This window comes from Triticum aestivum, chromosome 2B, assembly GCF_018294505.1.
Source record: "Triticum aestivum cultivar Chinese Spring chromosome 2B, IWGSC CS RefSeq v2.1, whole genome shotgun sequence".
NCBI lineage: Eukaryota > Viridiplantae > Streptophyta > Magnoliopsida > Poales > Poaceae > Triticum > Triticum aestivum.
The window spans coordinates 441096767-441120042 of record NC_057798.1 but is presented as its reverse complement, the minus strand read 5'-3'; the positions used below and the strand labels follow the sequence as shown (position 1 = coordinate 441120042).

General features: G+C 47.2%; 2 protein-coding genes across 3 annotated transcripts; one reads left to right on the top strand and one right to left on the bottom strand.

Annotated features, from left to right (window-relative positions):
* The first annotated feature begins 16910 nt into the window (after positions 1-16910).
* LOC123045339 (trihelix transcription factor ASR3) lies at positions 16911-20416 on the top strand. 2 transcript variants are annotated; one of them, XM_044468343.1, is made up of 3 exons: positions 16911-17977; positions 18616-18657; positions 19910-20416. In XM_044468343.1, the coding sequence occupies exons 1-3, from the start codon at positions 17269-17271 to the stop codon at positions 20200-20202; spliced, it is 1044 nt and encodes a 347-aa protein (XP_044324278.1). In that variant the 5' UTR covers positions 16911-17268; the 3' UTR covers positions 20203-20416. The 2 variants fall into 2 exon arrangements, with proteins under 2 accessions (XP_044324278.1, XP_044324277.1); XM_044468342.1 differs by having other exon boundaries at positions 16912-17977; positions 19907-20416.
* Positions 20417-20662: 246 nt separating this feature from the next.
* On the bottom strand, positions 20663-22890 carry LOC123045338 (histone-lysine N-methyltransferase SETD1B). The gene is made up of 2 exons (XM_044468341.1): positions 22328-22890; positions 20663-21738 (listed from the first exon to the last, which is right to left on the bottom strand). Exons 1-2 carry the CDS (start codon positions 22757-22759, stop codon positions 20845-20847), a joined length of 1326 nt encoding a protein of 441 aa, XP_044324276.1. The 5' UTR covers positions 22760-22890; the 3' UTR covers positions 20663-20844.
* Positions 22891-23276: the final 386 nt, after the last annotated feature.

The following is a 23276-nucleotide window of genomic DNA, read 5'->3' as shown; positions in this document are numbered from 1 at the left end:
GAAACATCCTGGAGGAGGGTGATTCGTAGATTATTACCTTAAGTGGCAAAAAGAATTACTTTTGATTCAGAGATCATTGAAACTCTTTAAACCAGCCTAAGACAATTCTCGAGCGATCGTTTGGAGGGGGTCGGTAGAATGGCATACTCGGACTTGGATGATGTGGATTATCTTGTTGAAGACAACGTAATGGATGAATTTGCTTATCACCGGTAATGGAAGAGACCCATGGTAGAATGACACATTGGCGGTGCAAGCTGGGAACAAAATGCAAATGCTGGGAATGATTCTAGTAACTGGGGAGAGGCTCAACAATAGAGAGTTATTCCACTATTGGAATGGTTATAGCATTGCCGAGGAAACTGAGAGCGCTATACAGTTAATGCCGATGATTAAACCTAGCACTTGCGCGTGCTCTCAAGAACTTGAGCAATTCCATAATCATCAAGGTTTTACCAACATTCGTGTCAAGGATCCTGGCAACACAACTTGCTACCATGATGAATGGTGATGGAGGATGCAGATGCGAAGGAGGATAACACTTTCTCAGATTTCACCTTAGCGAAGCCAAGGAACAAAATCTGGATGATCGACCGAGAGACATTTAGCACTCCGCTTCTAATGTTCTCTTTGATGTGCTAGTGTAACCCATTCATAGAAATGGTCTGGTATCTAGGACATCAAGTAAAAGGTCGGACTTCGGGATCTCAAAATCCATAGGGGCAACTAGGGAGTAAATCCTACGAAATCCCTATGGGGAGGTGGCCAACTTCTCCAAGCAAGATACTACAATATTAGGTCTCCCGGCTGGGTGTGTTGGCCACGACATCCACCTTACCGGTTATCGAGAGACCAATATTATAGTCCTTGGGGAAATGTTCCAACCATCATATCTGCCTGAGATTCAGATCTGGTTGGTGTCAGAATATTCCAGGCTCATCGAGTCCAGGAAGAAAAATGAAAGTTTGCAACACAAATCGACGAGACGACGTTGCGAGATTCTCGGGCGATGAACTACGATAGTAAGCCCCAACACATGAGCTAGTTTCTGCTACATACATGTGAACACGCTGTCCCAGACAAGCATGACCACGCAGTAGTCTTATAATAAGACACTACCGAGTTCAGGAGGGGGAACCATCAGCGAGGATATCGAAGTTTTGTACAAATCCGTCTGGTACCTTCGGGACTAGCACTTAGAACTTATTAATCTTGAACAAATCAATCAGTGGCTTGGTGTGCTAGGGACCCATATAGAATGGAGGTTGCAAGTCTCCGAACCACAGAATACTTCGCACGTATGCATGACTGATTTGGGATGATTCCAAAGGAAACAACATTGACTTTCTCGAATCCACGGCGGCAAACTTGCATCAAATGCACATGAACTGGAGGAAATCACTTCTTACATCCAAACATATGCTTCATGAACTAGCATGAAGAAATGCTTTCAAAAGTTTCCAACACTAGCTTAATGTTCAACAAATCATGGAGGGGATAAGGATGTTGTCAATGGGCTCAACAACAATTCATCCGAATTTCCATATCACTGGACTTCCACCATCGTGTGAACACGGTGATAGCATTGGTCAGACCCAAAAGATATAATGGTGTATGCTCGAGGGATCAACCACGAGTAAGACAACATTACGAACATCGTTGGTTCTGATTTGATTTGATGATAGCCCACACTCAAATCAAAGGATTGATAAGACAATAGGTCCAGCAACTGATCACAGGGACCAATCGATGAAGATATCATCTTTCTTCAACACACACTATACAAGAATATCCCTTTGGAACGAACTAAGTCGGGCAAGCTTTTATCTCCCAACTCTCCAAGTTGTTGTTTAGCTTGACCAACTAGCTCAGGGGTATCCCACACAGATCCTTGGAGAAGGGGTGGTTCACAAGAAACCAACTTGATCACGAGCTCAACATAATGGTCAGGTGACGACCTGGTGATACTTCCGAGAAGACATTCAGAAAATCACGAACCACCGGTATGTTACTAAGCTCGAGAACAATCTCGCTTTTGAGGGCAAGACGGTATGATCAAATGAGTGAGGACTTGAAATAATCCTAACTCATCGATCGAGGAGTGAACCAGGAGAATGGACTAGGTAGCACGATCAATCTTAGAATGATGATTCGATAATCAATACGCTAAGAATGAGGTTATCATCCATTTAACTACCAAGCAACAGAGTTGCTAGCAGTATTGATTTCACACACCACGATTCACTTGTCGGCATTCCGGTTACGATAACACAGGAACCGAGGAATGAACAATGATGGCGAGAAGTATCACTGTGTCAAGAGTTCACAGGATGGTGTGCAATTCCCATGACATTCTTGATATAAAGATGGTAATACTCCAAGGTAGAACAGAGCAAAAGCTGGATTGGCATTTTGATCTGCGGAGCACAACTACTTTGACCCAATCCTGGATATGGATGAGGTACTGGAGTTTGTTTCTCCAAGTCATTCAGGACAGAATGGCTTGACGGACCACAAGGGTAATAGGCATCGATAAACGAACGCACGCATACTCTTGACTATCAATTGATAGACGAGGGTCAGAAGACAACTAAAGAGGGACAACTCAAAGGAACATACGATTTTCTGAGTTGTGGATGCATGGTTTAGCATGTCGAACGAATTCCACATATTTCTTCCGGATAACCCATGCAGAAAGGTAGAACTGGCAGAGTCACAATGTAGAATCGAGAACCCATCGAGAGCACTCTGATTGTGATCTTTCGATCAGCGAGGAACATCTGCCATAAGCGGTTCATAGTATTTGGAAGAAAGGAATACCACGAACATCGAGGACTAATGCAAAGGTTACTAATAACCTAAAGGAACGAGCAAAACTATCAACATGAAGCAAGTAGGGTGAATCTCGGGTTCAAAACCCAGGGATAGAATACCTACTACTAAATGGCATCACGGGATGCTTTCGATAATGACGGCCAGAGTCATCACACTGGAACATAAATCATGGCTAAATTACTAGATGATCCCCTAAGACACCTAGGGTCATAATACTAGCTCAACATATATGTCAAGGCAATAAAGTACCTCAACTCACTGATTTGTGTGATTAATCTGACCAAAGGCACATCGGAAACAGGAGGAAGGGATTTGCAAATGCATCCGACTATTTAGAAACCTGGGATGACTCGGACAGCATAACGGCTGTAAATGCTCAGAAAGATTTGAGACATTCACAAAAATGGTGGCATAACCACTCCAAAGCACAATATCAAGGTTTCGAGATCAACAGTTATGAACATACGGAAGTAGTAAAACTGAGCTGAGATTGAAACTATCAATTCTATAAGTCTATGGATTAGTAACACGTCACCCTAATAGATAGATGAGAAAGCCTAGTTCTTAATCCCCGTAGAAGAGAAGAGGATGACTCAGATCAGAAGGCCATGAGGTATAAGGAGTAAAAAGAGCCTTACGTTCCATCCCACAATCAATTCCCTTACATAACTAAAGCATTTCTAGACACAACTTCGACCAGTTTGGCTTGGTAATCCTACAGGCAGTCAAGCTCTGATACCAACGCTGTCAGGACCCCGACTCAATGCCACATCGATCTAGCATGTAACACCTCATATCACTTTGCGGCCTCACGCACGGTATTCCCACGGGTGTCGCCTTACCTTTGCCCGGGACCGTTTGCGCCTTTTGGCACACGTATATGACAGTGTCGCTAGCATCCATATGATAAGGAGCCCGGGCTGACATGGCTAGTCGTAAACCCAAAGTGGCACAGACTTACAGGGACAGGCATCCATGACCCAGCATCGAACGTGTCGGTCATCAGCGAGTGAATCCAGGCTGTAGCACTGGGCTAGCAGGACTCCGGTGAACCGGGCTGTAGCGGGCTAACAGGACTCTGGTATTCATCGCGTGACATTTCCCCGAAGGGACAGACACAGGAACGAAGAAGGACACATGCCAGCCAGCCTAAGTGTTCCGGAGCAGTAGCAAGCTACCATGGCTCAGTGAAACACTAGGAGACATTTCCCCGTAAGAGAGGCTACTAAAGATAAACAACTAGATGGTCAGATCCCACACATACCAAGCATTTCAAAACATACACACAATATGCTCGATATGTGCAAATACAACATGGCATCACAACATGACTCTATGACTCAAGTATTTATGCAATAGGCTCCGAGGAGCAAGATATTACAAACAGGGGTCTCACGACCCAACATTCAGAGCATACAAGTCAAAGCACAAGCGGAAGCTATCATGTCTGAGTACAGACATCTAGAAATGAAAAAGGCTGAGAAGCCTGACTATCTACCAGATCCTGTCGGGGCACGAGATCGTAGCTGAGGTAACAAGCTAAACATCGAAGTCCAAGCGGAACTACTAGTGAGACTGAAGTCTCTCTGCAAAAACATAAAATAGGCAAACGTGAGTACAAATGTACCCAGCAAGACTTACATCAGAACTAACTACATATGCATCATTATCAACAAAGGGGTGGTGGGGTTTAACTGCAGCAAGCCAGCTTTGACTCGGTGGCTATCCTAAACTACGACTGCAAGCGACTCTTTTGAGGTGGCGCACACGAGTCCACATATTCACCATATCAATACACCACTATGGATCCGCTCCCGTCTCCCTACGAGAATGCCATCCATAGCACTCACGCTTATCTTGCGTATTTTAGAGTATCCACTTTCACTTGTCTATGAACTGATATAAGCAACCCAGAAGTCCTTTTCCGCGGACACGGCTATTCGAATAGATGATGTTAACCCTGCAGGGGTGTACTTCTTCATACATGTTTCCACCACTTAGCGTCTGCACACGACATGTGCTCGGCAGACTTCAAGCGAAAGCCGACGTGGGTGTAGACCACGACCTACCTAAACACTCAAGTCTCTAGTCCAGGTTTATCGCCTATTCGGGTTCCATCCATGAGGAGATCCGGTCGGAGTTTCGCTCACAGCCCCAAACGATGTGAACAGGGTTCCGTGACACCAAACGGGTGCCCGGTTTACCCGGCCACGTGCCTACCGCATCACAGCCCACCCCTACGGTCAGCGCTGTCCACAGCCTCCAGCATACTACAAACACCAGAAACTACTTGCAACTCCTGGACAGAGGACAAGGGTGATTAAGAAGTCGAGCGGGGTCATATTTCAGGGCCCAATGTATGGTAGTAGCTCAGTCATGGATCACAAACACAGAACTCAGTTCCTAAGGACGGCTTCAATGAGACAACCCACCATGTACTCCTACATGGCCTCTCACCGCTACCTTTACCAAATCGTGTTCACACACTTAGCTCTCAATGGTAGGACATGTTCACACACCTCTGATCCATTCCTGATGAATCAGACCTGACACAACTCTAAGCAGTAGCAGGCATGACAAACAAGCAAGAATGAGTAGGCACAACAGGGCTCAAACAACTCCTACTCATGCTAGTGGGTTTCATCTATTTACTGTGGCAATGACAGGTCATGCAAAGGGTAAAGGGGTTCAACTACCGCAACAAGTAACAGTTGAATCGTTGTTGTCCTAATGCAATAAAAGAGAGCAGGAGCGAGAGAGTAGGATTGTATCGGAATGAACAAGGGGGTTTTGCTTGCCTGGCACTTCTGAAGATAACATTGAGTCTTCATCAGTGTCAACGATCACATCATCGGTATCACGTCTATCGAGAGGGGACAAATACCGGCAACACAGAAGGGAACACAATCAATGCAATGCACAATATGATGCATGATCATGACATGGCAAAATTATTGTGTTATGAGCTAATGCAACTAGCAATAGATTAAATGAAGTTGGTTTGAATACAAGATTCAAATTCAAACTCCATATGTGATTATTTAAATGCCATTTAATTGATTTGTGCTAAACAGCAGCCGTAAGTTGTGCTAACATGCATGAAAATGGTACAGATGGATTCCTTGAATTTTTCTGATAATTTTTCATATATAAATTATTTAATTTGGAGTTACGGTTGAATTTCTATGAATTTTAGAAGTTTTAGGCATTTTTTGGAATAATAAATCATTTAAGAATTATTTAAATTCCAGAAAGGAATTATTGCGTCATCATGACCTTATAGTGACGTCAGCAGGTCAACGGGGCAGGTTCAGGTCAAACCTGACCAGTGGGGTCCACTGGTCAATGACTGAGGCTGGTTAGTGACGCTGACATGTGGGCCCAGTCAACAGCCACGTCAGCTTAGTCAAAGCTGACGCGTGGGGCCACTAAGATTAGTTAAAAACTAAACAGAAACTAATCTAGGATTAATTAGCAGGTGGGGCCCTGCTGTCAGTGTCACAGGGTTAATTAGCAGGGTCAAATCCAGGGTCAGTGGGGTCAAACCCACCGGCGACATGACGCCGGCGAGGCCCGAGACGGCGGCGCGAGCCGGAAACGCGCTAAAGGGCACGGGCGAGGCTGTGCTTGGGCTCGTTGGAGAGCCCTTGCTGGTGCGCATCGAATGGTGGTGGTGGCCGTGCATGTGGTGGCCGGTACCGACGACGGCGAGCTCGTGAGCGGTGGCCGGAGTTCGGCCAACGGCGGGTTAGGCGATGCAGGGCGCTAGGGGAGGCGTTGGTGCGTGCTACGTGCTCCTGGTGAGGTGTGGAGCACGATGGTGTGCCCGGCTTCGAGCCACAGTGGCTCTGGCCACGACGGCGACGAGGCACGGCGGCGGCGAGCTTCGGCCGTGGTGGAAGATGGAGCTAGGGGACGAAATCAGGTGCGGGGAGTGAGGGGAAGAGAAGAGGAGCTCACGGGGAGTCGGACGAGACGCTGAGTGGGCTCGGGGACGTCCTGTCGGCGGCGAATCGAACGGCGGCGATTGCCGGCCGTGGCGATGAAGATGGTGGTGATGGCGTGGCTACAGGGCACCCGGCGTCGCATGCGTCGTGGTGGAGCTTCATGGGGTCGGGACGGAGCTCAGGGGTGTGGAGAGGGAGCGAGGGGGTGGCTGTGGCCGCGAGGGAGCTCGTCGGTGACGGCGGCTCCGTTCGGTCCAGGCGGAAGAGAGGGAGCAGAGGAGGGAGGGTCGAGGGGGGAGAGTGAGCGAAATGGTCAGCGGGATCGGGACGGCCTGCGGGAGTCGTCCACGCAGCCAGGGGCTCGTCGGCAAGCAGGAGGTGGCCGCGCGGCCGTGCGCGTGCGAGCACGCAGCTGCTTCGGGGCGAGGGGAGGAAGACGACGGAGGGCTGCAGTGGTGGGCTGGGCCGGCTTCTGCTGGGCCACCAGGTGGGTGGGCCTCAGGTAAGCGTCGGGTAAGTTTTCTCTGCTCTGTCTTTTACTTATTGTTTTCTATTTTTTCTGCAGCTTTGTGGCTTTATTAAAAATACTAAATCAACCCCAAAAATCATGCAACTGCTCATGACCACTGTTAGAAATATATCCTACAGTAAACATTTCAGTTTGGGATTATTTGAGCATTTAAAATATTTTATAGTATTTAAATGCCCAAATGCAAATAAGTAATGATTTAAATTCAAAGTCCCAAAAATAAATCCTTTTAAAATGTTCATCATTTTTGGTTTGGATCAAAACCCTTGCCAAAAATATTAAACATCCAAGGAGAGCATTTTGGAGCAATGAATGAGATTTTTAGGGTTTTTGCCCTTCTTTTATTTAGGGTTTTGAGGCTTCCAATATTCCTCAGTTCAGGTTTCAAAAATTTAAACATGATGCTCACATGAGGTCTAGCCTAGTGCATAACAGGACCAGGGATGTGACACTGTAACTATCGAATACTTATGTAACTCCAGAAATTCTGAAATAAATTTGTGCACGTGAGGACTTTGTCTATTAATCTTATTCAAAAAGAATCAAATTAAAATCACTCTTCTTTTAAAAATGACAATTATTCTCGTGAGCGTAAAGTTTCTGTTTTTTACAGCAAGATCGCATTAACTTTCACCCAAGTCTTCCCAAAGGTTCTACTTGGAACTTTATTAAAACAAAAGCTATAAAACATGATTACTATAGTATCTTAATCATGTGGACACACAAAACAAGTATGGGTATTTTGGGTTGTCTCCCAACAAGCGCTTTTCTTCAATGCCTTTCTAGCTAGGAATGATGATTTCAACGATGCTCACATAAAAGATAAGAATTGAAACATAATGGGAGCATCATGAAGAATATGACTAGCATATTTAAGTCTAACCCACTTCCTATGCCTAGGGATTTTTTGAGCAAACAACTTATGGGAACACGAATTAACTAGCATAGGAAAGCAAAACAAGCATAACTTCAAGATTTTCAACACATAGAGAGGAAACTTGATATTATTGCAATTCCTACAAGCATATGTTACTCCCTCATAATAATTTTCAGTAGCATCATGAATGAATTCAAAAATATAACTATCACATAAAGCACTCTTTTCATGATGCATAAGCATAGAATTTTTATTACTTTCCACATAAGCAAATTTCTTCTCATGAATAGTTGTGGGAGCAAACTCAACAAAATAACTATCATGTGAGACTTTATTCACATAATCAATTTGAGCATTAAAATCATGATGACAAGTTTCATGGATATCATTACTCTTTATAGCATACGTTTCATGACAATAATCATCATAGATAGGATGCATGTTTTCATCATAATAAATTTGCTCATCAAAACTTGGGGGAGAAAAAAATATCATCTTAATCAATCATAGCATCCCCACGCTTGTGGCTTTGCATATCATTAGAATCAAGGATATTCAAGGAATTCATACTAACAACATTGCAATCATGCTCATCATTCAAAGATTTAGTGCCAAACATTTTAATGCATTCTTCTTCTAACACTTTGGCACAATTATCAGAATCCTAATTTTCACGAAAGACATTAAAAAGATGAAGCATATGAGGCAACCTCAATTCCATTTTTTTCTAGTTTTCTTTTTAAAACTAAACTAGTGATAAAACAAGAAACTAAAAGATTCAATTGCAAGATCTAAAGATATACCTTCAAGCACTAACCTCCCTGGCAACGGCGCCAGAAAAGAGCTTGATGTCTACTACGCGGCCTTCTTCTTGTAGACATTGTTGGGCCTCCAAGTGCAGAGGTTTGTAGGACAGTAGAAAATTTCCCTCAAGTGGATGACCTAAGGTTTATCAATTCGTGGGAGGCGTAGGATGAAGATGGTCTCTCTCAAACAACCCTGCAACCAAATAACAAAGAGTCTCTTGTGTCCCCAGCACACCCAATACAATGGTAATTGTATAGGTGCACTAGTTCTGCGAAGAGATGGTGATACAAGTGCAATATGGATGGTAGATATAGGTTTTTGTAATCTGAAAATATAAAAACAGCAAGGTAACTAATGATAAAAGTGAGCACAAATGGTATTTCAATGCTTCGACACAAGGCCTAGGGTTCATACTTTCACTAGTGCAAGTTCTCTCAACAATAATAACATAATTGGATCATATAACTATCCCTCAACATGCAACAAAGAGTCACTCCAAAGTCACTAATAGCGGAGAACAAACGAAGAGATTATTATAGGGTACGAAACCACCTCAAAGTTATTCTTTCCGATCAATCCATTGGGCTATTCCTATAAGTGTCACAAATAGCCCTAGAGTTTGTAGCAAAATAACACCTTAAGACACAAATCAACCAAAACCCTAATGTCACCTAGATACTCCAATGTCATCTCAAGTATCCGTGGTTATGATTATACGATATGCATCACACAATCTCAGATTCATCTATTCAACCAACACAAAGAACTTCAAAGAGTGCCCCAAAGTTTCTACCGAAGAGTCAAGAAGAAAACGTATGCCAACCCCTATGCATAGATTCCCAAGGTCACGAAACTCGCAAGTTGATCACCAAAACATACATCAAGTGAATCGATAGAATACCCCATTGTCACCACGGGTATCCCACGCAAGACATACATCAAGTGTTCTCAAATCCTTAAAGACTCAATCCAATAAGATAACTTCAAAGGGAAAACTCAATCCATTACAAGAGAGTAGAGGGGGAGAAACATCATATGAACCAACTATAATAGCAAAGCTCGCCATACATCAAGATCGTGCCAAATCAAGAACACGAGAGAGAGAGAGAGAGAGAGAGAGAGAGAGATCAAACACATAGCTACTGGTACATACCCTCATCCCCGAGGGTGAACTACTCCCTCCTCATCATGGAGAGCGCCGGGATGATGAAGATGGCCACCGGTGATGGATCCCCCCTCCGGCAGGGTGCCAGAACAGGGTCCTGATTGGTTTTTCGTGGCTATAGAGGCTTGCGGCAGCGGAACTCCCGATCTAGGTTATTTTCTGGAGGTTTCTGTATATATAGGAGAGGTTGGCGTCGAGAACAAGTTAGGGGTACCCACGGGGAGTCCACGAGGCACAGGGGCGCGCCCAGGGGGGTGTGCATGCCCCCACCCTAGTGGGCCCCATGGGACTCCTCTCCAATAACTTTTTGTTTTAGTATTTTTTATATTTTCCAGGAAAAATCTCTGTTGATTTTCAGCGCATTCCGAGAACTTTTATTTCTGCACAAAAACAACACCACGGTAGTTCTGCTTAAGACAAAGTTAGTACGGGTTAGTTCTAACCAAATCATACCAAAATCATGTAGAAATATTATAAACATGGCATGAATACATCAAAAATTATAGATACGTTGGAGACGTATCAGCCTGGTAGGCGCGCTTGAGGGAGCACACCACATCCTTTTCGTCGTAGGCGACCGTGATAATACCGCCACTTCCTGGCATCTTGAGGACACTGTAGCCATGGTGCTTCGCCGCCATGAACTTGGCGAGGGACGGATACCCGAGAATGGCATTGTACTATAGGCGGATGTGGGCGACGTCAAAGTCGATGAGCTCGGTGTGGTAGTTGTCGCGCTTGCCGAAGGTACGGGGAGGTGGATTTGCCCTATGGGAACGGTGGAGCCATCGGTCACCCCTGAGAAAGGCTTGGTAGACAGAAGCTGGTCGTAGGGCACTTGAAGCGTCTCAAACGTCTCGATGGAAAGAACGTTGAGTCCCGCACCGCCATCGATGAGGGTCTTGGTGATGAGGATGTTGCTGATGGTTGGCGTGCAGAGCATCGGGAGCGCGCCAACGGTGGCTGAGCAGTTGAGCTGGTCCATGGAGTCAAATGTGATGGCGTGCTTGGACCACCTGAGGGGATGAGATGCCTCAAGCTTGGGAAGGGCCGCGTTCACCTCATGAGCGAACCGCTTGAAGTTGCGATGAGAGGCGGGAGCCTGAATGCCACCCGGGATGCAAGCAATCGCATGAGGCTCTTGGAAGCCCCCGGCCCCATCATCTTAGTGGTTGTCGTTGTTTTGCCTCGACGACAACGGTAGCGGAGGGAGGCCGACATTGCCGTGGGGACAGTCCTCGCGAGGCTGGTCTCGCCAGGGGCCATCACGAGGCTGGCCCTGCCAGCGCTCCTCATGAGGTTGATCGTGCCAGTCCTGGTGGGGGTCGCGGTTGTCCCAGCAGCCTCCATCGCGACCTCCTTCATGATCGTAGCCGCGGTCGCCGCGCTCGGGACGGTGGCCAAGGCGCCCGTCGTGGATTCCCTTGAGCTCCTGGCAGTCGTTGGTGTTGTGGTTGTGGATGTTGTGGAAGACGTTGAACGGGCGGTTACCCCTGGGAGGCTCATCATGGTCATAGTCGCACTTCATCTCGGGTTCTGCGTCTAGCACGACGGGGCCCTTACGCTTCACTTCCTTAGCCTTGGCCTTCTTGTCTTCAGGATCGACCTCCGGAAGCTCCAGCAGGGAGAGGCGACCTTCCTCTGCCCTCGCGCACCAGGCTGCCATGTTGAACATCTCCAGAGCCGAACACAGGTCCTCGTGTATGGAGAGCGCCTCCTTCATGTTGACGTCCCGGACGCTATCAGAGAACGCCCAGATGATGGCCTCGTCCGACACCTTCGGGATGTTAAGGCGAACGTTCGTGAAGCGTTGTATGTACTTGTGCAAAGTCTCGCCCGGCTGCTGCCTTATGCACCGCAGGTCGCCTGCTGCAGGAGCGCGGTCGCGAGTGCCCTGGAAGTTGGCGATGAAGTGCTCGCGTAGCTCACCCCAGGAGGAGATCGACCCCACCGGGAGGTTCAGGAGCCAAGAACAAGCGCCATCCTTGAAGGCCATTGGGGAACCAATTCGCCATGACCTTGTCATTGTCGTTTGTCGCCTTGATGCTCATCTCGTAGAGCTGAAGAAATTCCACGGGGTCAGGAGTGCCGTCGTAGCATGGAGGCAGATCCGCCTTGAACTTGCTGGGCCAAACGACGCGGCGCGGCTCTGGGTTGAAAGCACGACAGCCTGCCACATTCACAGGGGTCGGTCGCATGGGAGGAGCTTGGTCTTTGCTCCCGCGTGCTACCGCCTCTGGTGGCACGTGGTCTTGACGCGGCGGCGCTGGAAGCGTGCGCGCATCGGCCTGCGGCTGCTGCACCACCTAGCAGCTTTCTTCATCACGCGTCGGTGCCCTGCACAGCAGGTCACGTTGGGGTGCCTCACGCCTAGGCTCGGGGTCCGCGCCGTGCAGAGGAGGAGGAGGAGGAGGAGGTGCATCGTGAGCCACGTCGCCCGCCAGGGACGGCGGAGGACGAGGCGAACAGGACTGTGCAGGGGCCTCACCGGCGGCGTTGACGAGCTCGGCGATGCAGCCGAGCTAGTCGTCGTAGAGGTCGTTGGGCAGACGCTAACGCAGAAGCTCATGTGCCATGAGCAGTACAGCCTACGCATTTGCCGGCCCGCGACGAGCATGAGCAGACGACGCCATGGCTGGAGTGGGTGATGGAGTTGCATGCGGTACGTCCGTCGTGCCGCACGGACGGTGGCAACGACGAATCCTGTTGTTGGCGAGCAGCAGGGTCAGTGGCGACGTTAGCCACCGGGGAGGCAGAGCGGCAAGGAGCGCAGTTGCCCACGGGTGCCGTCTGAGCGACGTGAGCGGCTCGGCGCTCGGCACGAACACGGCGAGTGTCGGTCATAGGAGGGACGGAACGGCAGCGGAGCGAACGATGGAAGGGAAGCTTCGACACGCCCCTACCTGGCGCGCCAAATGTGGGATTCAGGGCTCCGCAGACCCAAGCAAGGTTCGAACTCTGGAGCGTGTGCGAAGAACTCAACCTATCCAGCCAACCAGCCGTCGCCCTAGGGCCTAGCTCGATTCACACGAACAAGGAAGAAGAAGAACACGACACTTTACCCAGGTTTGGGCCACCTTGCGGTGTAAGACCCTACTCCTGCTTTGTGGTGGATTGGCCTCACGAGGGGCTGTGGATGAACAGATACAAGGGATGAACAACCTCGTGAGGGTTGTTCTGGTGAGGGTGGAAAGGGTCCCCTCTATGGTGGTGGCTAACCTATACTTATAGTGGCCTCGGTCCTCTTCCCCCAAAACGTAGGCGGGAAGGGATCCCACAGTGGCCAATTTGAAAGGGGAAAAGTAGTACATCTTATCCTGACGAAAGGTGGTCTTCGCCTGCAAAGCTTCTGGCCATGACGCAGAGGTGGGCTCGGTGATGACATCCATCATGACGTCCTGATGGTCTTGGTCTTGTTGCACTGGAACGAAAACCTTTGCCAGATTCCTCGAGAACCCACGCCTATCCTTGCCTCCTTAGCACCAAAGAGAAAACTGCCTTCTCTGCACCCGATGGCGCCCGCCTGCCTTGGTCGTCATGGCTTGCGTCATCGCAACCTCATGAGGTTGGGCACCTGTATAGAAATCTCCGCTCCCCAGGAGGCCGCCTGGGAAGGACGCTCCCTCAGGAGGTCTTGGCATTGTCCGCCTCGCGAGGGTCTTGTCTTGATAGTCTTGTAGGTGGGTCGTACCAGGGCGTCGATGAAGCCACGCCGTGGGCCACAGGTAGGCAAGTCTGGGTACCCTGGTTCCCAGGATGCCCACAACAACATTTTGTGAGAGGGTGGGATAGGTCTAGAGGAGTTGGAGATATGTGTGTATGTGGATGTAGCTCGTACAAATGTCCGCATCTCTTACGAGCTTCCTTGTAAGTATGTGTTGCTTCCTTCTATAAAAAAATATGATACGTCACGTCATTGACGTACTTTTGAAAAAAATGGCGTTTGGCGGCACCATGCCTACCATGGGTGTCGATTGAGTCATTTTCGTTTTGTTGGTTTTCGGTGGTTCAGCCACGTTCCTCTCAGAAACGTGCAACCCTTATACATATTATTTCTCTCTTTTTCGTCTATATAAAAAGGCTATGCTTCTGCCCGTTTCTCGAAGAATATTATTGTTGAACCGAACCAAAGGTGTTTGATTGGTTGGGATTTGTTTTCAATATATTCAGTACCGAACTATAGCACAATTGACTTGTATCCTTGATGAGCAGTTGAGTGAGTGAGTATATATACAAGCTGTGAACCCTTCCTCTCAACACTTGAGAATGATGCAAATAGTCCTAAAAAAATTCAGAATTCTGACAACGTTAACAAATATAAAAAATCACCGTGCTACGAAAAATTGAAGACAAGTCAGAGACAAAAAGTCGCGTAGCTTCATACGTAGAGAGGGGATACATCTGTTGGGGGAGTGGGGAAGCATATGCATTTCTTTCTCAACGCCTCCTAAAGTTGGAGATGGACGTCCCTTGCCTCACCCCACCAGCCTCCTATTAAATCCTCGCTTGAGTGAGAGAACGTCCTTCACACAATCCTACCTACAGAAAAAATAAATTGAACGGGACCTGGCTGGCCGGCGACTTGATTGGACAAGATCGAAGCAACAGGTCTAGAAGAGCCAATCGTCTGAAAGGAACATCTATACAAGAAGAAGAGGAAGAAGAAAAAAAAAAGGCAATGTGATTACTGATTAGAGATGTATGGGTGGTGGAAGGCAGTAGGGACTATATAAGACATGGCACTAAGCTAGCTCTAAGCACCTTTCTTAATCAGTGGAGCCACGATTATATTAGTAGGTCTACATGGAGCAAACCCACAAAACATAGGGTATAGCTTGTCCACCAATCAATTAAAATTTAGAACTCCTCCATTATAGACCTCTCTCCGAATTTTAATCAGAAAACTAGTGGAACTGCTCGCAATAATTATATAAAAAAATGAGTTGTACCAACGCAAAACAACCAATAATACTATGTATATCTATCTGATATCTCTTTACGCGACTGGTGCGTAATCTGCTCCACTAAAATAGAAAGAAAGACCTCGCCTTCACCTTGAATCATTGCTTAATTTTGTTTGAACTGAATTATTGCTTAATTATGCGGCTAATTTTTTCCCTTCGTTAGGAAAGCAAGGTGAGCAGCAGATTTAAGCATATCCACAGGGAAGTTACCCAAACAAGCTAGAACTAGTTTTGCTACAATTTCAGTTGTGCAAGAAAGGTATACCTAAAACGAAAAGTATTTCTAGGGATGAGCTTCCAGCTCAAAAGCGGCCGGTACCGCAACTTGACTGATACAGAGGATACACGCCACTTTGCACATAGGTACATCTGCGTTTTTCCGTTGCACCTAGCCCATGCTGTTTTCTGTTTTTTTTTTTTTTGCATCGATAATTTTGAAGTGATCCTTAGTAAAGTAATCTTGCTTTTTTTCGCTTGTCCAAAAAAAATCATGTTTCTTTTTCTTTGCAGGGTAAAGCAATCTTGCTTTGAGGGTTCGCTAATTGAAAGAAAGGATGATACCGTGTAGCGTCTTGTCAAACGCAATCATAACCTCCTCTTCTCCAAGAAAAGAAGTTTAGGGTTTCTTTGCCTCCCAACGGCACTATCGTCGGTCCGCCTCGTCTTCGGTGGCCCTAGGACCACAATGGACCCCGCTCTTGTCCGAGGGAGGGATCTTGCTCCGTTTAGGTGTTTTTATAAGTTTGTTTAGGGTTTGTGTCACGCTCACAAAAGATGAGGCAATGGCGGCTTCGTAAAGATGGAATTGAGTTCTCCTTGCCTAGCTCCCATTCCAGTGATGCACATCCTCGGAGGACGTGTGGAGATGTGTCACCGGTAGATCTCGCAGGATTCAACCGGTGTTGGTCTTTGATGGATTTGTTTGAATCCAATCTTTGTCCATCTTCGTTCGTATGTCTACAGATTGAATTCTTTCGATCTATGCTTCTCATCATTGGCGGCGGTTATTGTTCTAGTGCGTTGGTCTTGTGGGGCCTTAACGCGACGACTTTCTAACTGTCCACTACAACAAGTTTGGCCCAACTCCAGTGGTGGCGGGTGGAGGGCAATGGGATGACGGCGGTGCATCTTCGGCTCGCTTGAATGCTTGTACTTGTCTCTAGGTGGTCTACGAACATGGCTGTAATTTTTGTTCTGGCATATCATAAATAGATCGAAGTTTTCTTGAAAAAAAAAATCCTGCTTTAGCAAACCTGGAAGTGCATGCACCCGCAATGGAGCCGATTTATCTGTCTCGATCTTAGTAGGGTCATTGGCCAAAATCTCGAAAGAGAGAAGGCCACATATCCTCTTACCCAAAGGCCAAGCGGCAACCCGGTGGTAGGACTAGGTAGGACTGGGGGATAGTGAAGATGTACTGATAACAACAGATGATAGATTTATTATTATTATTTTTGAGAAAGATGATGATAGATTGATAGGGACTAGAAATGGTTCGAAGAGGCTATTTTTCTCAAGTTGTACGCGGATAACGTGAGGCCTTAGGCGACACGAGTAAGATATAAAATTTTAGACTGCCGAAGATGCACCAATACGATCGATTTATTAAGCTACAGTGAAACAATTGTGTGGTACTCCCATGAGCGTATCGCAGCGGCCCTTACAAGTATTTTCATCACATAAAAAAAAGCAGAGGATCCGAATTTCCGGCCAGAGCAGAAAACGAAAAAGGCACAGGAATGAATATCACAACAGTACTAGTCTATCCCACCCTACCCTACCCTCTACTAGTACTAGTATTGCTGAAAACCGGAACGGGAACAATAGGTGCCCGCCCCCCTATTCCCACCCGCACTGCTCCATGATGGAATTGCCCTCCATTAATCCTCCTCTAATCATTCCAACCACTCTTCCTTTTTCCTCCCTCCCTGGAGAATCCTCCCCGTAATCCCCCACTTAATCGCCATTAGTTTACACCTAATTAAGACCACTCTCTCCTAATCCGCGGCTTAAGGGTTAAGACACACACCCTTCTCCTCCCTCCGTTGGTTTGCTTGCCACACCTCCCTTCCCTCCACACTTGTTAGTTCGCCGTTGCACCGGCCCGCTCCGAGAGGGGACGAGGTCGCCGTGCGTGCGGCGGCATGTCTAGCGCCGGTGATCCCGGCGGCGGGATCGCAGGGCCTGGGCGCGCGGCGCGGCTGCCGCGGTGGACGCGGCAGGAGATACTGGTCCTCATCGAGGGGAAGCGGGTGGTGGAGGTACGCGGGCGCGGCAGGGGCAGGGGAGCAGCGGGCGGAGCGGCCGCGGAGCCGACCAAGTGGGCGGCTGTGGCGGAGTACTGCCGGCGGCACGGCGTGGAGCGGGGCCCCGTGCAGTGCCGGAAGCGGTGGAGCAACCTCGCCGGCGACTACAAGAAGATCAGGGAGTGGGAGCGCTCGCTGCCGTCCTTGGCGGGGAAGGAGGTGTCCTTCTGGGCCATGCGGAACGACGCGCGGCGGGAGAGGAGGCTCCCGGGCTTCTTCGACCGCGAGGTGTACGACATAATCGAGGGCCGTGGCAGCGGCGGCGGCGGCATCCGCGACAGTGGCAGTAATGCGGCCGTGGCGCTCGCGGAGACTGGGGAGGAGGAGGGCAAGGAGAAGCTGGTGTTCGACAGTGGCCGCGCGTCCGCGGCCGGGGACGACGGGCTGTTTTCGTCCTCATCGTCGTCCGAGGAAGAGGACGAGGAAACGTCCACGCCAGCGCCTGCGCCTGCGCCTGCGCCGGTGCCGGTTCTGCCGGCGGCTCCATATCCGCCTCCATCTCAGGTGCCCACGGTGGTGGCCGTCGCCGTGCCCGTGCCTGTACCCGGTGAGCGCGCCGCTCCCTTCTTGCATGCGAAGAATGTGTGCTTTTTGAATTGATGGTGCAGTTGAGCCGCTGGTTTGTTGCTGATTCTTGGCGGTAAAAGCGTGAGCTTCATCGGTACTACAGTACAAAATTTCGCCCTTTTTTTCTTGTGCAAATTTGGTCTTGGAGGTGTGACCTTTTCTGCATCGAAGAATTTGATTTGGTTCTTGATGTGTTCTTCTGATACACAAAAGATACGCATTTAGGGGCATGTTGAACAAAAAAAAAGGTTTTGCCGCGTGATAATTTGACCTGCACAACACTTGCTGCTATTATCCTTTCCAGGATGCTTAATGATTCTTCAATTTGGGGTGACAACTATGCCAGCTTTATACTGCTGAATGTAGGAGCTGCTCTGCTGTTGTGTCGATTAATCAGTTTTGTTTCTGTCGACGGGTTTGACATCCATTCAAACGGAAATTTTGGTTCCTTATTTTTTTCTTGTTAGTTATTCGATGATACTGGGCAGGGCATCTGAATTAACTATTCTTTCTGATTCCTGGAGTTACATGTGTGATTGCTTAGACTCTTTTAATACTGTCATAGTCTGGTTGGTTGCTTGGCTGAAATAGTTTTGCTTCTTGTGGTGTTGGTCGCAGAGAAGAAGACCGAGGCACCTACGCAAGGGAGCTCAGAGCAAGGTAAAAAAGAACTGAATTTTACATGGTTCCTATTCAAACATTTTAGATTTTCCCTTCCATACTTTTGCGCTAGTTTCTTACGGTCCTCGTTTTGGACCTGTTCCCACTTATAACAGAATATATATTTCCCACTGGTTTCATCCGACAAAAAAAAATCTTATAAACATTAAATATTTAAAGTTTTGTATCAGTCCTACTTTCTAAAATCCGAAAATATACTAAAATCATCACAGAAATTTCTCAAGTAAGAATATTAAAGGCTACCCGTGTCATTCAACCCTGCTAGATGGTGAATGCTATTGCTATTTTTTTTTCTCAAAGATGCCTCAGTTTCATTAAGAAGAAAGTTCAATAGACCAAAATTACATATCATTTCTTCTTTTGTAAGAAAAACTGACCGCAGGCAGCAAACACAGATGTTCAGCCTGTTTTCAGTAGACAATATAGTGAATACTTTGGCAGTTAACAAGTACACAAAGCGCGCTTAAGAAGCGATAGTTTTGAACCTGAACTTATAAAAGAAAATGAACCAAATCGTGCTGAAAGTATCTTCGGCATCAAATCCACCAGGTTTGAGATGTTCACAGGAGCATGTCAGTTTCAGGCAGCTATAATTCATAATTGTTTGCCACACTGTAACGTTTCAGGCAGCGCTAATTCAGAAACATTGCCCATGATGTTAATCTGTTGACCAGGGTCCTTTTCTAGCTACTTCTAGTGATTAATAAACTATATTATGGTCAATCCACTTGGAATTTTATTGGGAAAATTGACCAGCCTCATTTTCAGTTGAAGTCTTGCACAGATTCTGAAATGACCAAAAGTATTCATGGTATTCACTCTATTCACTTCACTGACAATCTAGCATGACTCTAGTCTCTTCCTTTGCTTATAAACTAGCTGGTACCTCATTTTTACATGTCGATTTTTTAGTTATTCTTATCATCACTACCTCTGCCCACTAATTTAAGCCGTTTGGCAGTTCAGATTGAACTGCCAAATCGTCTTACATTAGTGAACAGATGATGTAACATGCAACTCACAAAGAAATCAAAAGCATAAGAACACAGAGCCCAGAATTTTAGATTCGCTTATGAGAGTTGAGAAGAAACGAGAGTTATTATACTTACCTTATTTCAGCAAGATGAAGTTCTCCCAAATCAACAAATACAACGCCTAAATTTAAGCATGATGTGCAAGCAGTGCAAGACAAACAACAGCGCTACCTAACAATCCAAATTTTTAACAGCAGGGACATCCAAAGGCAAGCAACAAGAAGAAATTAGAATTACCGATGAGCCGCCACTACCGCAGGGTGGGCAGAAGAGGCAGCGCAGCGATGATGCCCCAGGAGAAACCGCTGACCTGCAGGGCAAGCTTGTTGAGATTCTAGACCGGAGCAGCCGGATGGTGGCGGCGCAGCTGGAGGCGCAGAACATCAACTGCCAACTGGATAGGGAGCAGAGGAAGGACCAAGTGAGCAGCTTGCTAGGTGTGCTTGGCAAGGTGGCTGATGCCCTCTACAGAATTGCTGACAAGCTGTAGTTTGCCGCTGTAAACGTCTTGAGCAAAGTAAATAATTACTGCAAATAAGAAGGGAAATAGCATGAAATTATAAGAATGTACAGATTGGTAGAGTATCTCGGCATTCGGTTTTTCTTGTAGACTGGTTCTGAAATTTAGTCAGAAACCTGAAGGAGATGGCCTGTTTTCCTCATGGGAGATGCAAAAGCTTGATAACATTTGTTGTACATCAAAAGGGCACAACCTTGTGTATTCTGGTGAATCTGAATCCAGGGGAGGAATCTTGGTGCTTAATTGTGGACTGCAGGGATGTTCTGTCCCTCTTCAAGTTGATTCTTCAATGCAAAGTAGAACATTATGTTTGTCACGAAACTATAAAATAAAGGGAAGCAAAAGATGGTTCAGCATACACTGCTCGTCACTGTAATCTACTGAATTCTAGGAGTGCAACTGCATCAACCACAGCTACCAGTACAAGAAATTCAAACGTGAATTAACAACTATAAATAAAACCGTAATTAACAACAGCTGGTCAGCTCGGATCACAAAACCGAGGCATAGGTACAACAAAATATCCACTAAACACATGTAGCATCATCGAGAACTTTTAAACTTGTAAATTTTCTTAAACATGCATTGACAAAGGGCTCCAGAATATCAGCTTTACTCATCATCTGCTCTACTTGACCTGTAACGCCGGGAGTTCATCTTAGAGTTGGTCTGCATCAGTGCTGGTGGTGGTGGTGATGCTTTAGGGTCATCTTCATCCATCTCACATTGGTCAGTTCCGTCAGAGGCTACTGCTGCTGCTGCACTAATGAGAGATGGGTTTGCACCACTAAATCTGGGGCCCTCATCCACCACCATGGCATCAACTGACTTCTTCCTAGGGATGAATGTGACTGAACTAGGAATCTCAGCAGGTGTCTCAGGCTGCATCTTGTTGGGATCTGATCTGCCTAACAGATTGTGCAAGTCTGCAAGAGCTCTCCCGTTAGATTCGTCAGTACTCTCTGGTGTCTCCAGAGTGTAACATGTGTACTTTGAAGGGTTCCTAACATAGTCAGGAACCCCAGATGGCGTGGAGGAGTTGCCCTTTGTTGTGACCACATCCATGGACTGAGGAACCATGGGAGAATCTTCATCATGTTCAAGAAGCTCCACTGGTTGTTCTTTAACATCGGCATTAAACCTCACACGTTTCCTTGGTTTTGAATCGGCTTGCTCCTCCTTCCTCTTCAGTATAGGTTTCACGCTGATATCCTGAGCTCTCATTGCTTGCATTCCAGCAGTTGGACACTCCTTGGTTTGAGTTGGAGAATGAAGGCCAATTTTAACCGAACCATTGTCTTCTCTGAGCCTTGCAGATGCTGCATCAAGATCTGCCCGAGGATCCTTAGATAAACCGCAGATCTCATCAATGGTATCATCAAGGAGGTCAGGCACTACAGTATTGATGCTCATATTAATGCCCTCATCCATGATTTCACTCATGTACACACGTTCTGCAGCATCTTCTTTACCAAATGCTGCTCTATCATATTTGTCCTCCTCTTCCTGAAAGATAACACACCCAATCAGAACAAGGTGCAAATAGATAGGTATGCCAAATACAAAAGCAAAAGCTCCTTACCTGCATTTAGTATCAGATTTAGATAATTTTAGCGTTTTCATGTTAAAGTCATCTTATATAAGTCTACAAACAGTCTGGTTTGCTTTATGATTTATCTTAGTACTAGTAATTAGCAAAAGCAGACGGCCTTCAAAAGAAATGAACAGTCCTTAAGGTTCCATTGGAACTGTGGAATAGACTCTTATCATCCCCTGCGGCATTTCCCTTGAGAAAGACCCCATTACAAAAATCAAAAGCGAAAATCACAACAAGCAAACAACATGAAGTGAGCAAATTGATGACAACGATACTCCAATCCCCCATACTTAGCACTTTTTCTATCCCGCTAGGTGACTGGAGATCAATACACTCTACAGATGAAACGTTTCTTCAGCAAGCAGTAGGGTATGAGTAGCAAATGAAGAAGCCAAATCGGCCTTACTATCTTGATCAATGCCCTAATTTCCACAAGCAATACAGCATCGAATAGCAAATGGCCAAATCAAATAAAATCGAAAGTTATTTTTCTCTCACCTCCCGATCCAGAGTCGGGTCAAGGCCGATCGAAACCCTAACCTCCTCTTCCTCGTCCTGCTCCTCCTTCCTATGGTCCTCGCCCTTCACATCCTCCTCATCCTCGTCATCATCTTCGGGGTCGTCCTCAAAGTCCTGCTTGGACCGCCGCCTCCGGCCGCGGAGGCACCCGTTGGCATCGTAGAACGCGGACGAGCACGGCGTGTCGGCGCGCTCGGCCGCGGCGCGCTCCTCCTCCTCGTCGCGCGCCTCCGACGGGCGCGCCCAGCGCTGGCGCTCAACATCTCCGGCGGCGACGGACCAGGAAGCTGCCGGGAAGGAGGAGCTCGGGACGTCGCCGAAGAGACGCGACCCGAAGAGGCGCTTCACCCGCTCCTCGAACCCCTCCCCGGCTCCGCCGCCGCCTCCTCCTCCGCCCCCCTCGGCCGCCATGGATCGGACGCGAGGCAGCGAACCAATCTTACAGAAGCTTCTCGAAAGTTCCTCTCGGCCCGGCCGTGCGCTGTGGGTTTGAGATGGGGGTTTGCTTCGAGTCTGAGAGGCTTGCGAGGTTTGAAGTTGAAGACGGCAACTCGCGGTCGATAATCGTTTCCGGCTTGGGCTTGGGCCCGGGCTATGGTGTCGGTAACCAAACGGGCTAGAACGTCACATGCACAGTTAATACTCCTATTTTCTAGAAAAGCAAAAAAGAAGCCCTAGAAAAAAGCAAAAAAGTACAGTAGTATAGTAGTATTACTTTTCCTCCTCAAAAAATTACCCCTAATGAACTCTAAAAGAGGATAAACCAGCCCCTAAACTTTGCCGTATCAGATCAATCAGCCCCTATACTTTGCCATATGGGATCAATCAGTAATCAGCTCAGATTTTGCACATGATTGCAGATGGGTTTGGATGTAAAGGCATTTCCAACATCGACCCTTAAACCATCTACTTATAACCGGACCGCGCT